General features: G+C 41.1%; 2 protein-coding genes across 4 annotated transcripts; one reads left to right on the top strand and one right to left on the bottom strand.

Annotated features, from left to right (window-relative positions):
* The first annotated feature begins 851 nt into the window (after nucleotides 1-851).
* On the top strand, nucleotides 852-5,695 carry LOC139577309 (GTPase IMAP family member 4-like). 2 transcript variants are annotated; one of them, XM_071404321.1, is made up of 6 exons: nucleotides 852-1,108; nucleotides 1,379-1,573; nucleotides 1,759-1,827; nucleotides 1,954-2,028; nucleotides 3,899-3,976; nucleotides 4,238-5,695. In XM_071404321.1, exons 1-6 carry the CDS (start codon nucleotides 934-936, stop codon nucleotides 5,356-5,358), a joined length of 1,713 nt encoding a protein of 570 aa, XP_071260422.1. In that variant the 5' UTR covers nucleotides 852-933; the 3' UTR covers nucleotides 5,359-5,695. The 2 variants fall into 2 exon arrangements, with proteins under 2 accessions (XP_071260422.1, XP_071260423.1); XM_071404322.1 differs by lacking the exon at nucleotides 3,899-3,976.
* Nucleotides 5,696-14,146: 8,451 nt separating this feature from the next.
* On the bottom strand, nucleotides 14,147-20,339 carry LOC139577304 (C-X-C motif chemokine 13-like). 2 transcript variants are annotated; one of them, XM_071404312.1, is made up of 4 exons: nucleotides 20,221-20,333; nucleotides 19,409-19,547; nucleotides 15,332-15,412; nucleotides 14,147-15,235 (listed from the first exon to the last, which is right to left on the bottom strand). In XM_071404312.1, exons 1-4 carry the CDS (start codon nucleotides 20,282-20,284, stop codon nucleotides 15,178-15,180), a joined length of 342 nt encoding a protein of 113 aa, XP_071260413.1. In that variant the 5' UTR covers nucleotides 20,285-20,333; the 3' UTR covers nucleotides 14,147-15,177. The 2 variants fall into 2 exon arrangements, with proteins under 2 accessions (XP_071260413.1, XP_071260414.1); XM_071404313.1 differs by having other exon boundaries at nucleotides 14,149-15,235; nucleotides 19,409-19,544; nucleotides 20,221-20,339.
* Between the last annotated feature and the right edge of the window lie 828 nt (nucleotides 20,340-21,167).

Genomic DNA, 21,167 nt, shown 5'->3' with positions numbered 1-21,167 from the left:
TGGACACTTCTCCCAGTCATGGTTAGGGTTGGAACTGCCTCTCTGGGTGTTCTGATGCTTCTAGCTTGGAGTTGTATGCTCATGATAACATAGCTACAGTAGTTCACCTTTTCATGTGTATATTATTGCTTACTAGGTGTGTCCAATTTGGTAACCACTCCCTCTTCTAATTAGGGCTAATTGGAAAAGCCTTTCAAAAGAGGACATTGTATTCTCTTTTTTTGTACTCCCTGACGAAGGCCATGCAGCCGAAACGCGTCGGTTTTTAAACAACTTTGTTTCTATTGAACATGCCATACTAATAAAGGCATTTTAATTAATTATATGAAGAGTGCCTTGGTCCTCCGTTCTTTTTGATGACCAATTTACACCTTTTACCAAAGAGCACCTTCTATCTACCAAAATATACTATAGTGTACCTTAGTAGCGCTTCCCTTCCTCCTTTTTCGAACAATAATAACTAATGCATTCTGTTTTACATGATCATTATTCATGACTCTCCATCTTGGATAATGGATGATCAGAACGGGGTAAGTAATTACTTATTTGTCTGTTTTGTTTATTGACAACCAATAACACAAGACAAAGAACAGACCAGAGTGTTAATCTGATACTATAAAAACTACAGGCCTTGTGAACAGCAGTGTGTCTTCTTCAAGGCTACAAATTAAATACGTTTCTTTACATTCATCAATACTCTCACCAAATGTTCTCAAGGTAGGTTGGATTATGATGTCAGATGTTCTTCAGATTCTACTGAATGTATATTCCATAGAACCCTGCCTCCTGACACAATATCCTGTATCTGCCATAGAGCCCAATGCATTAGTTATCACTAACAATGAACATAATAATTTGATCAGAGATAGGACAATAACAAAACAACATTATATATGAAGTTAACCAGATATCATTGGTGCCCACAGTCCCTACATGAGGGAGGGTGACAGGAGAAATCTGATTGGTCCTGTTTGTTCTGTACATAGTGATATAGTCTACCACACAGACCTCACCTCTCTGTTTTACACCATAGACTCAGTTTCATGGTATTTCCAACATGAGACCCAGGAGGACAAGCTGAAGAGGGAGGCATCAGCTGGTGAGCTTGGTAAGTATGAGAGAGTCTGGAGGAGAGAGGATTGAATCAGGGAACATGAGTGATGTCATTCAGTTTTTCAGACTAATTCATTTGTAATGTATCAAATAGTCAATAGACCAGTTGATGATTGGTTCAGCTCAGATAACTGTTGACTGAAGGAAATACTTACTAATAAATGTACGACCTCCATCAGATGATAATGTCTTCATAGGCATACTATTGAATGAATTAATACATTACTTATTCAAACAACCAATTAAATATGTTAATTACTCTCAGAGTTGAAGATGTTTAAAAAAGAGATGATGAAACTACTGGAAGAGAAAGACAGACAACTGGAGGGAAAAGCAAATGAACTAAAAGAGAGGAGGCAGGAAGTAGAAGAGAAAGATAACCTACTAGAGGAGAGAGAGAAGCAGTTAAAGGAAAGAGACAAACAGCTGGAGGATGTCAACAATAAAAATGCTGAACTGGGTAAGATTATTCACACCATTAATACATTTAGTCTTCTGTACTTTCCTCAATTCTCAGGTTATTGTCGACTCTCCACTGAGTTGTGAATATTGTTTTACATCACTTCATACTTTCCCTCTGCATCATATTTCTGTCTAAAGTCTTTAACACAGAATTCAGATCCTAGTCCTCGTTTGTTATTTCAGCTCAACAGATATGTGATGTGAAGACTGAGGTAGAGAGACTGAGAAGAGAGATCTCAGGCCAGATGACTGGTGAGTGAGATATGTGATACTTAACATTTCAATAGAAACCCAGAACTCCCCTTCAGTAGGTCTATGTGCCTTCATGTGTCACTGAGGTAAATGTTCCCATTCTAAATGGTTGTTCTATTATTTTAGAACCTGGAGAGACGTCAGATACAGGTTCCATACTCCCAGTCAGGAGGAGACAGAGCAAGGACCTTCCTCCAGACAGTGAGTTATCAATATTGTCCTGTTGTCTCCTACTGTTTCTAGTCTATAGTGGACCATCCTTCACTTAGTGAGTTATCAATATTGTCCTGTTGTCTCCTACTGTTTCTAGTCTATAGTGGACCATCCTTCACTTAGTGAGTTATCACTATTGTCCTGTTGTCTCCTACTGTTTCTAGTCTATAGTGGACCATCCTTCACTTAGTGAGTTATCAGTATTGTCCTGTTGTCTCCTACTGTTTCTAGTCTATAGTGGACCATCCTTCACTTAGTGAGTTATCAGTATTGTCCTGTTGTCTCCTACTGTTTCTAGTCTATAGTGGACCATCCTTCACTTAGTGAGTTATCAATATTGTCCTGTTGTCTCCTACTGTTTCTAGTCTATAGTGGACCATCCTTCACTTAGTGAGATATCAATATTGTCCTGTTGTCTCCTACTGTTTCTAGTCTATAGTGGACCATCCTTCACTTAGTGAGTTATCAATATTGTCCTGTTGTCTCCTACTGTTTCTAGTCTATAGTGGACCATCCTTCACTTAGTGAGTTATCAATATTGTCCTGTTGTCTCCTACTGTTTCTAGTCTATAGTGGACCATCTTTCACTTAGTCAGTTATCAATATTGTCCTGTTGTCTCCTACTGTTTCTAGTCTATAGTGGATCATCCTTCACTTAGTGAGTTATCACTGTTTCTAGTCTATAGTGGACCATCCTTCACTTAGTCAGTTATCAATATTGTCCTGTTGTCTCCTACTGTTTCTAGTCTATAGTGGATCATCCTTCACTTAGTGAGTTATCACTGTTTCTAGTCTATAGTGGACCATCCTTCACTTAGTGAGTTATCACTATTGTCCTGTTGTCTCCTACTGTTTCTAGTCTATAGTGGACCATCCTTCACTTAGTGAGTTATCAATATTGTCCTGTTGTCTCCTACTGTTTCTAGTCTATAGTGGACCATCCTTCACTTAGTGAGTTATCACTATTGTCCTGTTGTCTCCTACTGTTTCTAGTCTATAGTGGACCATCCTTCACTTAGTGAGTTATCAATATTGTCCTGTTGTCTCCTACTGTTTCTAGTCTATAGTGGACCATCCTTCACTTAGTGAGTTATCACTATTGTCCTGTTGTCTCCTACTGTTTCTAGTCTATAGTGGACCATCCTTCACTTAGTGAGTTATCAATATTGTCCTGTTGTCTCCTACTGTTTCTAGTCTATAGTGGACCATCCTTCACTTAGTGAGTTATCACTATTGTCCTGTTGTCTCCTACTGTTTCTAGTCTATAGTGGACCATCCTTCACTTAGTGAGTTATCACTATTGTCCTGTTGTCTCCTACTGTTTCTAGTCTATAGTGGACCATCCTTCACTTAGTGAGTTATCACTATTGTCCTGTTGTCTCCTACTGTTTCTAGTCTATAGTGGACCATCCTTCACTTAGTGAGTTATCAATATTGTCCTGTTGTCTCCTACTGTTTCTAGTCTATAGTGGACCATCCTTCACTTAGTGAGTTATCAATATTGTCCTGTTGTCTCCTACTGTTTCTAGTCTATAGTGGACCATCCTTCACTTAGTGAGTTATCAATATTGTCCTGTTGTCTCCTACTGTTTCTAGTCTATAGTGGACCATCCTTCACTTAGTGAGTTATCAATATTGTCCTGTTGTCTCCTACTGTTTCTAGTTTATAGTGGACCATCCTTCACTTAGTGAGTTATACATGTTGTCTCAAACTGTCATCAATCTTGATATTCTCTATTTTCTCCAATAATCTATATTTCACTATGATGTGTAATGTATTTGTAGTTTGTTTATACTATGTTTTAAATGTGTCTCTGATGAGTCAGTATGTTGACCAGTTCTCTATGTTGTGTTACAGTGGGAGGAGAGACCTCAGATACAGACCCCACACTTCCACTGAGGAGGACAAACAGCATGGAGTTACTTCCTCCAGATGGTGAGTTATGGATGTAGATTATATTATATTTGACTCTGTTGTACATCCTCCAGATAGTGAGTTATGGATGTAGATTTTATTATATTTGACTCTGTTGTACATCCTCCAGATAGTGAGTTATGGATGTAGATTATATTATATTTGACTCTGTTGTACATCCTCCAGATAGTGAGTTATGGATGTAGATTATATTATATTTGACTCTGTTGTACATCCTCCAGAGAGTCAGTGTGTTGATCAGTGCTGTGTGTTGTGTTGCAGTGGGAGGAGAGAGCAGCAGTCCAGACTCCCCAGTGTCTCCCAGTGTGTCTGAGCTGAGACTGGTGCTGCTGGGGAGGACTGGGGCTGGGAGGAGTGCAGCAGGAAACACCATCCTGGGCAGAGAGGAGTTTGGGGCCCAGGCCAGCCCCTCTGCAGTGACCCAGAGGAGTAAGAGGAGAGAGGGGGACGTGTGTGGGAGACGGCTGGTGCTGGTGGACACTCCAGACTGGTTCTGTCCTGGACTCTCTCTGGAGGAGATGAGACAGGATGTGGGGCTCTGTGTCCGTCTGTCTGCCCCGGGACCCCACGCCTTCCTCCTGGTCATACCAGTGGAGCCCTCTAAGGGGGAGGAGAGAGGGGTGCTGGAGAGAATAGAGGAGGTGTTTGGGGAGGGTTGTTGGGAACACACTGTGATTCTATTCACTCATGATGATGGCCTGAAAGAGCAGAGCATTGAGGAGTTTCTCCAAGCAGGAAGTCAGGACCTCCAGCAGCTTGTAGAGAAATGTGGGAGCAGGTACCATGTCCTCAACATTAAGGACAGGGCCCATGGCACTCAATTATCAGAGCTGCTGGATCAGGTAGAGGAGATGGTGGCAGGAAACAGAGAGAGATTCTACAGCAGTCAGACCTACCAGGAGGCAGAGGACCAGGCTAGAGAGATGGAGGGAAAGATCCAGAGAGAGAGAGGAGAGAGGAAACAGAGGGAGGAGAGAGAGATGAGAGAGAGGCTTGAGAAGGAGATGCAGGATTCTCTGAAGGAGAAAGATGGAGAGATCCAGAAGCTCAAGAGAGATATCAGAATTCTCAGAGAACGAATAACAGAACTGGAGAGACAGGTGAAAGAAGAGAGGGATGAGGAGAAGAAAATAGAACTGGAGAGGGAGCTGAAGAGGGAGTCTGATAGGAGGGAGGAGATGGAGAGAAAGCTGGAGAGATTGAAAGAGAAGAGAGAGAATGAGAGGAGGGAGATGGAGGAGAGACACAGACAGGAGATAGAGGAGATGATGGAGAACTATGAAGGAGAGGCCAGAGTTGAAGCAGAGAGAAACCAGATGAATATAGTCCTTTATTTTTTGTTATTTATTTTGTACCTTTTTTTAACTAGGGAAGTCAGTTAAGAACAAATTCTTATTTTCAGTGACGGCCGAGGAACAGTGGGTTAACTGCCTTGTTCAGGGGCAGAACAACGTATTTTTACCTTGTAAGCTCGGGGATTCGATCTTGCAACCATTCGGGTTGCTAGTCCAACGCTCTAACCACTAGCAGTTGTCCATTCAACACCTGACTCCAAAACTTGATTCCAACTCTTTTTATTGGATATCCAAACAGACACACAGAGAAATATCAGTATTATGTTGCTTGTTTTACTATATAGAAAGTGTTTTGTTGCTTTGTATCACACATAGTATATGTTACTTCAACAATATTGTATTACATCAGTATCACTAAATACCATATCAGTGGTTATGTTGTACAGTAGTAAGAACACTTTGGATTACATTTTCTGTCCCCCAAAAATACCTTGATACTCACAATATAGTGTGAATAATGTTGTAACTGTTAATTTACGATGTATGTAAGATGTCCCCTTTTAAATGTTCTGGTTATTTAGTGGAGCTTTGTCCTTTGAGAGGGCTGTTTTTACATCAGAATCTGTGGCCCTTAGTAATCGGGGAGGGAACAGTCGAAGGTTGGCCATGGAAAAGTTAACCCTGTATTGTTTTGGTATTACAATACTTTACAACTTTTGGAAATGGTATCTCACAGAAGCACAATAAAGGAAAACATTAAAGAGCTGAAGTACAGCACTGTACAAGCCAATAAATAAATAACATAAACCAATCAAATCACTTACTGTGACCTTTACGTCCATATATGGGCGGCTGGATGAAGTTCTTCCTGTGGGTGTTGTTGTCAATGTTACCATGGAACACCTGTCACCAAGACAACCACAGATACTGTCAGACACACTGCCACCAAAGCCTTGTTTATACCTGGTGCTAACATGTGTACTTTGTCTTGATCTGATCCACATTCTGATTGTGCCACATTTTCTTTATATGATTTTAAAAGGCAGGATAATGATGATTTAAATAGTTTCACTTTCCACATCTGTCTACACCTGTACGATATCCTACCCTGCCCTGCCCTGCCCTAACCTACCCTACACACACACACACACACACACACACACACACACACACACACACACACACACAACTCCTGAATACTCCAAACACAGCTAAAACACAACTCCTGAATACTCCAAACACACACACCACTAAAACATAAGTGATGGAGATGAGGGAGGTGAAGGTGAGGGAGAAAATGAGTTAGAAGGTGAGGGGTGGAAAGAAGAAAAGAGTGAGGACGTTCAGGGTGAGGGGTGATGAGAAGGAAAGGATGAAGGAGGTGAGTGGAGAGGAGAGGAGGCTGGCGAGAGGTGAGGAGAGGGGACACGCGAGAGGTGAGGAGAGGGGACAGGTGAGGAGAGGGGACAGGTGAGAAGTGTTGAGCGGGGGCAGGTGAGAGGTGAGGAGAGGGCACAGGTGAGAGGTGAGGAGAGGGCACAGGTGAGAGGTGAGGAGAGGGGACAGGTGAGAGGTGAGGAGAGGGCACAGGTGAGAGGTGAGGAGAGGGGGCAGGTGAGAGGTGAGGAGAGGGCACAGGTGAGAGGTGAGGAGAGGGGACAGGTGAGAGGTGAGGAGAGGGGACAGGCGATAAGTGAGGAGAGAGCACAGGTGAGAGGTGAGGAGAGGGGACAGGTGAGAAGTGTGGAGAGGGGGCAGGTGAGAGATGAGGCAATAGGATTGCCTGTAAATGGACAGAAACAACCACACACAAAGGTTATAACTATCAAGTAGTTCAAATGTAGTCTGATACAAACATCAAATATATTATTATTAAGTATTGTCATGCTAGTGACCTGTACATCCTCCACAGACAACCACAATACATACAGTGTTGTGGACTCCCTAATGTCATGGTCCTCCAATGACCCATTAATGGTGCTCTTCAGGGTTGTGAAGCCCGCTGCTGCCTGGAGGGTAAAAACCTCACTCCAGGCATCATCCTCCCCCACAAACTCAAACAACATCTATATAACAAAAGACCAACATTAACAATTGTAATTCATCCTGAAATGTACATTAATAGTAGTGAGTTTATCAACAAGTAAAGTAATGATTTACCTGAATGGATTCAGAGAGCAGGAATCTCCTAATCCGCTCCATCCTGGTATTTGATCTTAAAGGGCCCTCCATCAGGCTGCTCTGGATGAGAGACCCCCCTCTGTCTTCTCTCCTCTATTGACTACAATATGCATTACTGTCAGTGTTGAGTTATAAATATATTTATACCACAGCATTGTTGATTTCTAGAATGGGCATTAAAACCAGTTCAGAAAGAAAACAGCATGTAGAAATACATTTAACCATTTATTTAGTAATGAATAATGCCTTGGTGATATAGGCTCTGCTCATTCAGGGAGGCTCACTGCCCAAACAAAGTGAAGGGGACCAAGGTCTCATACCTTTTAAAGGGTTAATAAATGGTGTTATGATAAACTGTAAGGTCTCCTCTTCTAGGAGACCTCTGTGTGTGTATTAACACCTGTTCTGAGTGTTGTGCACTTCAGACACTATCAGAAGGTAGAAACCAGCCTACGTTCATACTCCTCCTGTCTGGACCCCACCTGGCTATCTGAGGTTCTGACAATACGACTGGTTGTCTGAGAACACAAGGCTGCAGCAGGCCTGATGAAAACAGACACCTGTCAGAAGATGCTTGGACTCGTTCACCTTGTTATGACCCGATACTGGTGATGAAAGGTCAAGTTTCAGTCAAACCCACTTCTGAGATTTTAATTGCTGATAAGATAGACCTGATCATCTGTTGAAGAAATTGATGAACAAAAGCGTCAATATAAAATAGCCTACAGCAGTGAGTGTGGGAAGCTATACCAAAGCCCCCGTCAGGAACCCAGAACCTAACAGGTGGAGTCTGGGGTGGTTCTGGGAGCAAGAAGCCAGTCCATAGTAGCAGTAGCAGCAAGCAGCAGCAGGATTTCTGCAGATAAATGTGTGCTTTAGTATTATTGTCTTTGGTAACTGTAGTATTAGCAGGATAAACGCCTCCTTTCTGTACATTACCTTGGTAAAATGAACTCCACAAAGGGACTCGGCTCCACCTTGTCCCGCTGCGTCGTCCATTATCTCCAAGGTAATGTACAGAACGTCTGCGTTTATCTCTTACATAATATACAGATGATATCAACTTGGTGAAATCCCTTACCTTCCTCCGCCTGCTCTCCTACTCCTCAAAACGACAACGTTTAATCTCCTGTGGCAAATAATAAGTATTGAATTCATCTGTTTTGTGTCTGAAAAAGTAAGTGTTTCCTGTTGGAATGCCGTTGATGTGATCTGAACAGATTTACTCAGCTATATTATATACATACCTTCTCCTGGTCTGCAGCCAGAGAGAGATGGTAGCCTCATCTTGGAGACGTCGTATCTCCTGCATTTCCACTAGAGACTGAAATCAATACAGGTACAGTAATAAATAAAGCCATTCTGATTGTTAAGTTACAATGAGAATCCTAGAACTAATAATATACTTTATCATTTGATGATAAATTTGTAAGTCGCTCTGGATAAGAGCGTCTGCTAAATGACTTAAATGTAAATGTAAATGTAATGATAAAAGTGGAAAAGGTCATTTATTGTTCCAAACCTCTAGTGTCATTGAAGTTTGTGGTGAGTCAACAGGGAGGCCTGTCTCCATAGGTGGAGTCTCTGTCTCCATAGGTGGAGTCTCTGTGTCCATAGGTGGAGTCTCTGTCTCCATACGTGGAGTCTCTGTCTCCAGAGGTGGAGTCTCTGTCTCCAGGGGTGGAGTCTCTGTCTCCAGGGGTGGAGTCTCTGTCTCCAGGGGTGGAGTCTCTGTCTCCAGGGGTGGAGTCTCTGTCTCCAGAGGTGGAGTCTCTGTCTCCATAGGTGGAGTCTCTGTCTCCATAGGTGGAGTCTCTGTCTCCTTAGGTGGAGTCTCTGTCTCCTTAGGTGGAGTCTCTGTCTCCATAGGTAGAGTCTCTGTCTCCAGAGGTGGAGTCTCTGTCTCCAGAGGTGGAGTCTCTGTCTCCAGAGGTGGAGTCTCTGTCTCCAGAGGTGGAGTCTCTGTCTCCATGGGTGGAGTCTCTGTCTCCATAGGTGGAGTCTCTGTCTCCAGAGGTGGAGTCTCTGTCTCCAGAGGTGGAGTCTCTGTCTCCAGAGGTGGAGTCTCTGTCTCCAGAGGTGGAGTCTCTGTCTCCATGGGTGGAGTCTCTGTCTCCAGAGGTGGAGTCTCTGTCTCCGAGGTTCTGTCCTCCCTTACAGTTTCCTTTAACATTAAAATACAAGAAATCACCAGTTGATCAATTACTTTATAATGTTTGTATACAGAGGGAAATTCAGTTAATTTTCAAATTAATTCATTCCAGTTTCTTTTAGAATTAAATCATTACCTCTGACATTCATCACATGACATAATCCATCTCAATCTACCTCCCCATTCCTAACACATAAACTATCAAATACCTTCAATCTTAAGTACAGGGCAGACCTCCATAGTCCAGCTGATTTGATTGCTGCTGGACACATGCTGTCCAGCTGTAGGAGAACGAGCCTCCTCCTCCTGTCTGTCTTAAAGGCCTCTACATTTGGATTCATTTGGGGGAATGTTTGCCCCAAAACCTTCAAGAAGCTGATCTCCTCCTGACAATAGTGCAACTTGATCTGCCTCACAGGCGACTCTAAAGATACTGAGATATGGAAACATTATTTCAATCTAATGAAAAACATCCTAATCTAAAACAGGGAAACGGTCCATGATCTTTAAATCAGTAAAATAACCTTCAATAAGTCTATGTTAAATCACAAGATAGATTCACACCTAGCTTACTTACAAAGCAAGCACTGTGGACCGCACTGTGTCCTCATGTACTGCAGGGATAAAGGGAAAATGTACCTCTCCTGTTCAGCTGCTGGATGTTAGGCTCAGCGATCAGACAAACCCTCATAGTTATCAGCCTGCTTCTCCCGGGTTGACGCCTTTGGATTCCAGCATTATTCCGTTTCCTGAACGACTGAAATCTGACATGTGCAAACGTTATAAAAGTTACAATAATGACACTCAGCCTAATCGACGGCGCCCAGACTCACACACCCCACGGTAGCTGCTGCTATCGTTAGCTAGCTAACCTTAGTTTGTTCAGTCCAGTCCAACAACGCTTCATGTTCAAGCGATATTTGAAGAAAAAGTCAGCATCATAACACAACATAATAGCAATAGAAAGGCCTAGTTTACTGGAACGGACAAACTGTAAAATAACACATGATAACATAGCTAGCTAGATAGACTAATACTAGACAGGCCTAGTTTACTGGAACGGACAAACTGTAAAATAACACACGATAACATAGCTAGCTAGATAGACTAATAATAGACAGGGGAGTGTTACGTGTTAACGTTACTAGGTAGTTGTATCGGTTAATGTTGACTTTTGCCAGGTATTACCTAACCTACCAGAATGAATCCTACCTTTGAACAGGAAAACATGACAGGGAAACAGGGACATGAGAAGAAATGAGAAGAAGACGAAGAAGAGAGAAGAAAAAGTTGTTAATAAATGTATGTTCTAACAGGGATGATGTGTGAAGTTGATAAGCTGGAATATGATCCTTAGTCTCAGAGCTAAGATAATTTATCAAATGTTTTAGTTGTGATTGGGATACAGCGAGAGAGAACTGCTGAAGCACGATGAGGGGTGGGGCCCAGAGAGTCTCCAGACACTTATCTCTAAGTGTCATCGTGAGGGGAGGTGGTTTGTTTGGAGGAATCACTGGATGACAGCTTCGGACAACCATGAAAGTTTTTTTATTTGACCCTGTATTCAGAGTTTTTATGTTACATCACATCAATGAGTGGTGCTAAGTTATTAAACATGTACTTTGTTTCTCTTTTCTTTTCAAGTCAATATGTTTTCAGGTTTCGTGGAACATGAGGGTGTTCATTGTTCCAGAGGAGGGAATGATGTATATTGACTAACTGATTTGAGAATGTGTTAGTATGTTTATAACTGTAGAAAATGCATTAGGAGTACAGTGTGTTATGGGTTAGATGTAATGATAGAGTATAGTGTGTTATGGGTTAGATGTAATGATAGAGTATAGTGTGTTATGGGTTAGATGTAATGATATAGTATAGTGTGTTATGGGTTAGATGTAATGATAGAGTACAGTGTGTTATGGGTTAGATGTATTGATAGAGGAGTATAGTGTGTTATGGGTTAGATGTAATGATAGAGGAGTATAGTGTGTTATGGGTTAGATGTAATGATAGAGTACAGTGTGTTATGGGTTAGATGTATTGATAGAGGAGTATAGTGTGTTATGGGTTAGATGTAATGATAGAGTATATTGTGTTATGGGTTAGATGTAATGATAGAGTATAGTGTGTTATGGGTTAGATGTAATGATAGAGTATAGTGTGTTATGGGTTAGATGTAATGATAGAGTATAGTGTGTTATGGGGTAGATGTAATGATAGAGTATAGTGTGTTATGGGTTAGATGTAATGATAGAGTATAGTGTGTTATGGGTTAGATGTAATGATAGAGTATAGTGTGTTATGGGTTAGATGTAATGATAGAGTATAGTGTGTTATGGGTTAGATGTAATGATAGAGTATAGTGTGTTATGGGTTAGATGTAATGATAGAGTATAGTGTGTTATGGGTTAGATGTAGTGATAGAGGAGTATCATTCCCAGAGACTGTATATTGCTACAGGAAATAGCTCATAGAAGAGGGAGAGCAGCTAACTGTACACAATATGGGTATTTAGTTGAACATTACACACACCTAGATCATGGTGAGAGTAGAAGAGATACCAGTGGCATTTCAGACACTATGGTAAACCTTCAGGACACCTGTGAGTTTTGTTAGGTTGGATATTATTAACAACTCATTCATTTTTCTCCAATTTCTAACAGCCGGTGAACATTTGACAGATTACATGCAGGAGGTATTCTCACGACAGAGGCTGTAGGGACAGTAACTGAAGGAGCAGTAGGGACAGTAACTGAAGGAGCAATAGGGACAGTAACTGAAGGAGCAATAGGGACAGTAACTGAAGGAGCTGTAGGGACAGTAACTGAAGGAGCAGTAGGAACAGTAACTGAAGGAGCTGTAGGGTCAGTAACTGAAGGAGCTGTAGGGACAGTAACTGAAGGAGCTGTAGGGACAGTAACTGAAGGAGCTGTAGGGATAGTAACTGAAGGAGCTGTAGGGACAGTAACTGAAGGAGCTGTAGGGACAGTAACTGAAGGAGCAGTACTAGTAGCGTAGGATGCTATATTGATAGCATGGAACTGGACTACTACACAAATGAGGGGTATTGTGAGACTATAGTCATGTGTCATGTTGGAAGTAGCAGTGGTTACTGTAGTAGCATTGTAGGGATATCAGTTATGAAGACTCATGTCACATGGATTGGTTACTGGTAACTAGGGGGACCAATGGGAGAACAGGGGATGCGGTTATTCAAATATCACAAATGATGTTGTCAGGAAATGACCCATGTGTTGCAGTGTGTAAATCCTCAGGTGAAAGCAGAGATATAACCAAGGGCACAGGCTGAATTCTGGAGATTGAGTGTTCATCAAGAGACACCAGGGGGGGGTGTTGGGACAGTGTTGGTTTGAGAGTCACACTACTCCGTACAGTACCTGCAGTGGTTAAGATCGTAGTGTCTCTGTAGCAGGGGGAAGGGGTGTTGGGACAGCGTTGGTTTGAGAGACACACTCCTCCGTACAGTACCTGCAGTGGTTAAGATCGTAGTGTCTCTGTATTAGGGGGAGGGGGTGTTGGGACAGCGCTGGTTTGAGAGACACACTACTCCGTACAGTACCTGCAGTGGTTAAGATCGTAGTGTCTCTGTAGCAGGGGGAGGAGGTGTTGGGACAGTGTTGGTTTGAGAGACACACTACTCCGTACAGTACCTGCAGTGGTTAAGATCGTAGTGTCTCTCCTTGGTGGGGGGGGGGGGGGGGGGGGCATAGTTCTCACGTGAAGTGAAGTCCAGCTGCATAATGGGTGAGTGAAGACACCATGACACAGGAAGTGGAGAGAGAGAGAGACTAGATTCCACTGTAAGACATACAGATGGGTTGGGTCTGGGAACTACTATAAACATCATAGCTGGTTTGGGGTTTAGCAGCTTTATGGGTTAATGCATCATATGATAGAGGATAGAGGGGTAATTGTACTGTGAACAACATGTTGAAGGCATTGATGTGAAAGCAGATACAGTGCTGAGTTACCTCAAGAGGATGTAATGTGGATTAGGGATACGCACTTGCATATCAGGTGACGTGCCTATCAGGTGAAATGGAGGAATGGGGAACAAAGTGAAAGTGACATGACTTGGGACCACCTCTCAGAACCTGGGGCCTAAAGGGGAAGACTGGGTGAAAGCATGAGGAAGCTTTTTAGAGCTCTCATTACTGTGGAACCCAGCAGGAAAGTATCCTGGAGGCATAGAGTCAGGTGAAGAGAGAGTGGGAATTGTCATGGTCTCAGACTTTGGTTTTCATGCATATATAATTATGCATAGCTTATCACATTGTTAATACTGTTATGTTTTATGTATTTTTGTTGCTTTCCAAGTCTTGTGCTATCACTCTCCTATGAACCAGAAGGGGAAAGTGGAGAAACTAAAAGCTGCTCCATCTGCCATTGAAGGAGACAGCAGATTCAGCTGGAATGGCATTTTGTTGTGTGATCATAATTCAGAGGCCATAAGTCTCTGAATTTGTAAACCTCACAGTGACTGTCTGTCCATTGTTTGTTCAGTAGTTTATTTGTTTAATTCATGTTTTCTAATAATTTGTTAGTTTTTTAATTCATGTTTTATTATCATTGTTTATACATGTATTAGTAATTTCCAAGTTTATATGAATTGAACATTAGGATGCTATTGTTCAAGACGAGGGACTGTTGGATTCGACAGTTTGAACATTGAGATATTAAAGACATGATCGATTAGACACATAGTATATTAAGGAGTAAAAGAGACTGGGTCTCTGTAGAAAGACAGATAGCTGTGGAATGTGTTGGGGGACGAGAGGAGAGCAAAGTGTGAAACAGGGGAGACAGATGGACATCTGTGGATTAGATGAAGGAGGGGTTGAGGTCAGGAGGTGTGGACAGGTCACCTGAAGGGTGTAATAAAGGTTTGGTATCCTGTCACCCTTTTTACTCTCTTCCTGTAGGACCAATAGATGAAAGGATTGAAGAAAAGGAGGAGGGTCTTAAGTGGGATATAAATATCTGGATGGGACAAATGTTGGGTTGTCTGAATTACAGCTGTACAGAACCTCTGGGAAGAACTAAACTTGGTTAAAGCTTCTCTAGTGTCCGTTGGTTATTTACTCTGAAAAATAAGAACCTACCAATACATACTGAGATCATTTAAGATAAACTAATTAACTTGGTATTGGAATCGTATTTGAATAGAATCGATTGGCGTTACATTGGCATCACATTGGTATCACATTGGTATCACATTGGTATCACATTGGTATCACATTGGTATCACATTGGTATTACATTGGTATTACAGTGGTATCACATTTGCATTACATTGGTATCACATTGTTATTACATTGGTATCACATTGACATCACATTGGTATCACATTGGCATTACATTGGTATCACATTGGTATTACATTGGTATTACATTGGCATCACATTGGTATCACATTGGTATCACATTGGTATTACATTGGTATTACATTGGTATCACATTGGTATTACATTGGTATTACATTGGTATTACATTGGTATCACATTGGTATCACATTTCCATTTAGCTCCAACTTGATACATTCTTGTTCCAATTCACTCAATGGTGGTTGAGATGGGAAGTTCTGCACTTCTCTTCTTCTTCTTGTTGGTTCTGTAGAAAGAGATGGTCTGTGTTAAAGTCAACAGAAGTGTGTGTGTGTGTGTGTGTGTGTGTGTGTGTGTGTGTGTGTGTGTGTGTTGTATTTACCTTTGTAACTTGGCAATGACTTTGTTGATCCATCGTGCATCTGGAGTCACACAGACGGTGGCTTTGTCCTTCTTGGTAACGCTGATGAATGAAGGGAGGGATATATATTACAGCGTCACCATGGTTACATATCATACACTGCAGAATAAAACCTATCAGAAAATGTCAATATGAACGTACACATATTTAGCAGATGTTATTACGGCTGTAGCGAAATGGTTGTGTTCCCAGCTCCAACAGTGCAGTAATATCTAACAATACACACACATCTGAGTAAAATAATGGAATGAAGAAATCTATAAATATTAGGACGAGCAAAGTCTGAGTACTGTATATGTAAATGTATGTATAGATACAGTACCAGTCAAAAGTTTGGACACCTACTCATTTCAGGGTTTTTCTTTATTTTTACTATTTTCTACATTGTAGAATAATAGTGAAGACATCAAAACTATGAAACAACACATGTGGAATCATGTTGTAATCCAAAAAAGTGTTAAACAAATCAAAATATATGTTATTTTTGAGATTGTTCAAAGTAGCCACCCTTTGCCTTGATGATAGCTTTACACACTCTTGGCATTCCTTCCACCTCATGGCTGGTTTTTGCTCTGACAGGCACTGACAACTGTAGGACCTTTATATAGACAGGTGTGAGATATTCCAAATCATGTCTAATCAATTGAATTTACCACAGGGGGACTACAATCAAGTTGTAGAAACATCTCAAGGATGATCAATGGAAACAGGATACATCTAAACTCAATTTAGAGTCTCATAGCAAAGCGTCTGAATACTTATGTAAATAAGGTGTTTCTGTTTCTTATTTTAATACATTTGCTAAAATGTCTAAAACCTGTTTTTGCTTTGTTATTATGGAGTATTGTGTGTAAATTGATGAGGACAATTTTTTATTTAATCCATTTTAGAAAAAGGCTGTAAACATAATAAAATGTGGAAAAAGTCAAGGGGTCTGAATACTTTCTGAATGCACTGTATGTATATGTATACATGTGTGATTGAATGTATAGTCATTGTGGACAGTATGTGGATAGAATATATAGTATATCTGTAGAATAGGTAGGATATAATAGTATATGTACAGCAATAGTTGAATAGGATAGCCTTGACTAGGAAAACATATTTGTAATCTGTGATCGTCTGGAGTCCCTGCCACATACTGAGTTTCGGGGGGAATTGCTATAGGCTACCACTGCAAATGCCCACATTTATTACAATGTCTTAGCCTTGGTTACGAATAGGAACATTGAACTCATCATCAGTGACTGATGATTGGTTTACATAGCATGCAGTAAAGCGACTATACAGACTAATTATTTTCCCCTCCACCACGACCTATCCCCCACGCATCTTCCCCCTATGCATTAGAAAACCACAGTTTAGCGCTTCGTTCAAGACCTCGCTGACTGACTCACATGATCTATGTGTGGAGACAATGACAGCCACCATGGGTTTTAGGGCGGTTACCAAGACACAGATGAAGCCTGGACAACAACAACAAAAAAGCATGGAGATTCCACTGGGCCTGTGGTTACCAACCAATCGATCGCGATCAACTTCAAGGCATTCCTAGTCGATCACCAAACATTTCTGTAGAAAAGCCGACGATAAAAGTCTTGCGACTCTTTTTTTTTTTTTTATCGTGTTGCGCTGTTACCGGCAGGTGCACTTTATTCAGAAGCCTTGCGCACCGGGTTGGCAAAGTGTTCCCATTTTAAACAATTTAATTTGTCAGAAAAGACAAACTCCGCCTGACCGGCGGACAGGAAGATCTGTGGATAAATCTAGTGATCCTGCTGCGCTGGCCAATCAGATAGCTCAAATCACTGTGCCTACGACTTCCACGACTCTTGCCACAGAAAAGTTTGATACCAGCCTATGTAAGATTTCATAACTTTTAAAACCATGACCAGAGAGAAATTATCAAAGAATAGAGCTGCTGTTTTTTTATGAGTGAGATCATGTTTAAGTTTTCATTCTGCTCTGTCACTGTTTTTTATTCAACACTATTACAAAACATAAAACATGTTTCTCTCTACTTCCACTCACACTGTAATGAATGAGTAGCCAAGTGTATCGATAGCGCTGTTGTTATTATTATTAGCAGCTCGTCCTGTCTATTTTAATAGGGAGGGATATTTAACTGTCTCTGGTCATAGGAACAACGTGAATTTGAGCATGAGGCAGATGCGGTGTGACTCGACTTTAGCCATCAGGTGGAAGACGTTGTCCCCTCTCTCTGGTCAGTCTCACCGGGAGGAAAGGAAGGAGAGAGCAGGACGGTGTGAGGCGGACCCTCTGCTGTTCTCTCCCTCCCTCCGCTGAGACTAATGTGGTGTTCAAAACTAATGGGAACTCTAAAATCTCCGACTTCAGTGTGTTCAAGAGAACTGGATACTGAAAAAAACGAGACCCGATTAGGAAAAATCGTTTTGAACGGTCATCCGACTTGAAAATCCAAGTCGGAAACTGGGGCATCTTTCTAGAACTCCAACTTTCTGACCTGAAGTTCACTGACTTCATGATTTGACCTAGTTTTATCCCCAGAGTTCCCAGTTTTCCTGAAAGCACCATGACAGATGCAGATACCATCAGTCCAGTAACATAAAAGCCAATTGTTTCAATTTCTGCTCAGCTGTGCCTCGCAAGTGGTACACCAACTGATCTGTTTTGTAATCAAAGCTCAAGTTTTGAAATATAATATTGTCTGAGAATAACAATATTGGCAGGACAGGCATATACACACGTAGAAAAAAGGGTTCCAAAAGGGTTCTTCAGCTGTCCCCATAGGAGAACCCTTTTTGGTTCCAGGTAGAACTATTAGTCCCAGGTAGAACCCTTTTGAGTTGGCATGTAGAACCCTCTGTGGGAAGGGTTCAACTGTTCTGCCTGTGGCTATCGAACCCTGACCTGTCCACCGGACGTGCTACCTGTCCCAGACCTGCTGTTTTCAACTCTGCTGTTCTCTCCCTCCCTCCGCTGAGACTAATGCGGTGTTCAAAACTACTGGGAACTCTGAAATCTCAGACTTCCGACTTCAGTGTGTTCAAGACAACTGGATACTGAAAAAAACGAGACCCGATTAGGAAAAATCGTTTTGAACGCTCATCCGACTTGAAAATCCAAGTCGGAAACTGGGGCATCTTTCTAGACTCCAACTTTCCGACCTGAAGTTCACTGACTTCATGTTTTGACCTAGTTTTTCCCCCGAGTTCCCAGTTGTCTTGAAAGCACCATGACAGATGCAGATACCATCAGTCCAGTAAAATAAAAGCCAATTGTTTCAATTTATGCTCAGTTGAGCAAGTGCTACACCAACTGATCTGTTTTGTAATCAAAGCTCGAGTTTTGAAATATAATATTGTCTGAGAATAACAATATTGGCAGGACAGGCATATACACATGTAGAAAAAGGGTTCCAAAAGGGTCCTTCAGCTGTCCCCATAGGAGAACCCTTTTTGGTTCCAGGTAGAACTCTTATTAGTTCCAGGTGGAACCCTTTTGAGTTCCATGTAGAACCCTTTCCACAGAGGGTTCTACATGGAACTCAAAAGGGTTCTACCTGGAAGCAGGAAGGGATTTATTAAAAGGGTTCTACTATGGGGACAGCTGAAGAACCCTTTTGGGTTCTAGATAGCACCTTTTTTCTAAGAGTGTAGCCAATATGTAGCCAATATGATGTGATAATGTATTAGGCATATTGTGATAATGTATTAGGCATACTGTGATAATGTATTGGGCATACTGTGATAATGTATTAGGCATACTGTGATAATGTATTAGGAATGCTGTGATAATGTATTAGGCAGACCAGGTAATGTTTTAGGGCTACTGTAATAATGTATTAGGAATGCTGTGAAAATGTATTAGGCAGACCAGGTAATGTATCAGGGCTACTGTACAAACCTCATTCATACAGAAGAGTTTTTATTAGCTTAATGTAACTTTTTTTAAAGTCATGTTTAAAAATATATATATTTCAGAAATAGATCTTGGTTTGCTTGTTCACTGTGAAAGTGTTCTTGACTGGTTGTTAGGTGGTGTTAGTTGACTCACATGATCTCTGTTTGACGACAGTGGGCACCTGGAGGTAGGATCTCTATCCTGTGGAACAGCCTAGGAGAGATGAAAGCAGAGGACGTCCGGATGCAGCGACACTTCTGACATGCAGCACAGCCGTTCATGGGGAATGCTGCTGGGATGAAGACCGTCAATATTACATACAATAACAATATAGTATTGTTCCAATTTGGGGTTACAGGTTAAGGTTTAAGGGATAGGGTTAAAACCTTTTTATCATCACTAAAAGTTGCACTTTGAAACATGTGAATGTTACAAAAACAAAACTGATTCTAGATCAGCACTCTTAGGGCTCTATTCAGTCTGTATCATCGCTGAAGTGTTACAGATTAAATCAAATCAAATTTTATTTGTCTCGTGCGCCGAATACAACAGGTGTAGTAGAGCTTACAGTGAAATGATTACAGGCTCTAACCAAAAGTGCAAAAAAGGTATTAAGTGAACAATAGGTAAGTAAAGAACTAAAAACAACAGTAAAAAGACAGTGATTGCGTGATAGCAATGTAACGGTAATATCTGATTGAGCCGACATGCAGCGTTTACCGTGAATGCAGTTTCCGCTAAGGAACATTACCTTTAAATTTCACTCAAGCTGCAACGCAGAACTTCTGCCATACGGATTGAATACTGACCCTACTCTGAGACTCTTAAAACTGCAATGGATTGATTGTGATAATTGGAATTAAATTGTTTAAAAAATAAATTATAATAGGTTTGGTTTGTCGATAGTTCAAGAGTCAAGTTGAACAGATTCATAGATATATATAGATAAAAATGCAATATCTCACCTTGAAGAGCCACGAACCAGCAGAGAGTCAGGGAGACCAACAGGTAGTGTGGCTTGAAAGGCATCTTGAGTCTGTGTTGGCTGTGGTCGGCTGGTGTCTACTGAAACTGAATGATGTTGTCTCTGGGTTTATATTGCTGAAAAAAGGAAGTGTGGGGGAATCCCTCGTCTTCACGCAAAATGATGATCAGACTTTTGGAGTTTATAAAAATGTCTATATATATTCACTATTTTAACTTTATCCTTAATTTCTAGCCTAGTGATTCATTCTAAATTAAACATGCCATATTGAGAATCTGTCTTGTTACAATTGTAAAGAGGATTTTAATGATAATATAATCAATTAATACTTCAGCAATCTAGTCAAAACATGGTAAATGCTGAGTAGAACAAGTAGATATTCAGTGGTTAAGATTGGATAGCGTTTAAAAACTGAATTTCTCGTAGACATACAGACAGGTCCATAATTATTGGCCTTGATAAAGATTAACAATAAAAGACTGTATGAAATCAATAATACAAACACTGAGCTATATTGTATGCAAAAAAAAGGGAAATTATATTATTTTATACTAATACAATTGCTCAGTGAAAGTGATTTTGTTTCACAAGTCATATTTTTTTCACAAATCATTTTAACCCCCAAAAAGATGGGGGTTAAAATGATTGGCACTGCTGTTTTCAATACCTCACCTTGAGAGGATAATGGCCACTGAGCCTTTTTCTACAATGTTTTATAGGATCTTCTTTTATGCCTGCTACGTTAGGCTATGAGAATGAAGAACACATCAGGAGGGATCTTAGACCTGCTACGTTAGGTTATGAGAATGAAGAACACATCGGGAGGGATCTTAGACCTGCTACGTTAGGTTATGAGAATGAAGAACACATCGGGAGGGATCTTAGACCTGCTACGTTAGGTTATGAGAATGAAGAACACATCAGGAG

The sequence above is a fragment of the Salvelinus alpinus genome, chromosome 5 (assembly GCF_045679555.1).
Source record: "Salvelinus alpinus chromosome 5, SLU_Salpinus.1, whole genome shotgun sequence".
NCBI classification, from domain to species: Eukaryota; Metazoa; Chordata; class Actinopteri; order Salmoniformes; family Salmonidae; genus Salvelinus; species Salvelinus alpinus.
This window is presented reverse-complemented; position numbering and strand designations above follow the sequence as displayed.

Coding starts and splice junctions, on each gene's coding strand:
- LOC139577309 (XM_071404321.1), top strand. CDS start 934: ATGAGGGAGGGTGACAGGAGAAATCTGATTGGTCCTGTTTGTTCTGTA. Junction 1,828..1,953: donor GATCTCAGGCCAGATGACTG/GTGAGTGAGATA, acceptor CTATTATTTTAG/AACCTGGAGAGACGTCAGAT. Junction 2,029..3,898: donor CAAGGACCTTCCTCCAGACA/GTGAGTTATCAA, acceptor GTTGTGTTACAG/TGGGAGGAGAGACCTCAGAT.
- LOC139577304 (XM_071404312.1), bottom strand. CDS start 20,284: ATGCCTTTCAAGCCACACTACCTGTTGGTCTCCCTGACTCTCTGCTGG. Junction 19,548..20,220: donor CTGGTTCGTGGCTCTTCAAG/GTGAGATATTGC, acceptor TCTTCATCCCAG/CAGCATTCCCCATGAACGGC. Junction 15,413..19,408: donor TGTCGTCAAACAGAGATCAT/GTGAGTCAACTA, acceptor TTCATTCATCAG/CGTTACCAAGAAGGACAAAG.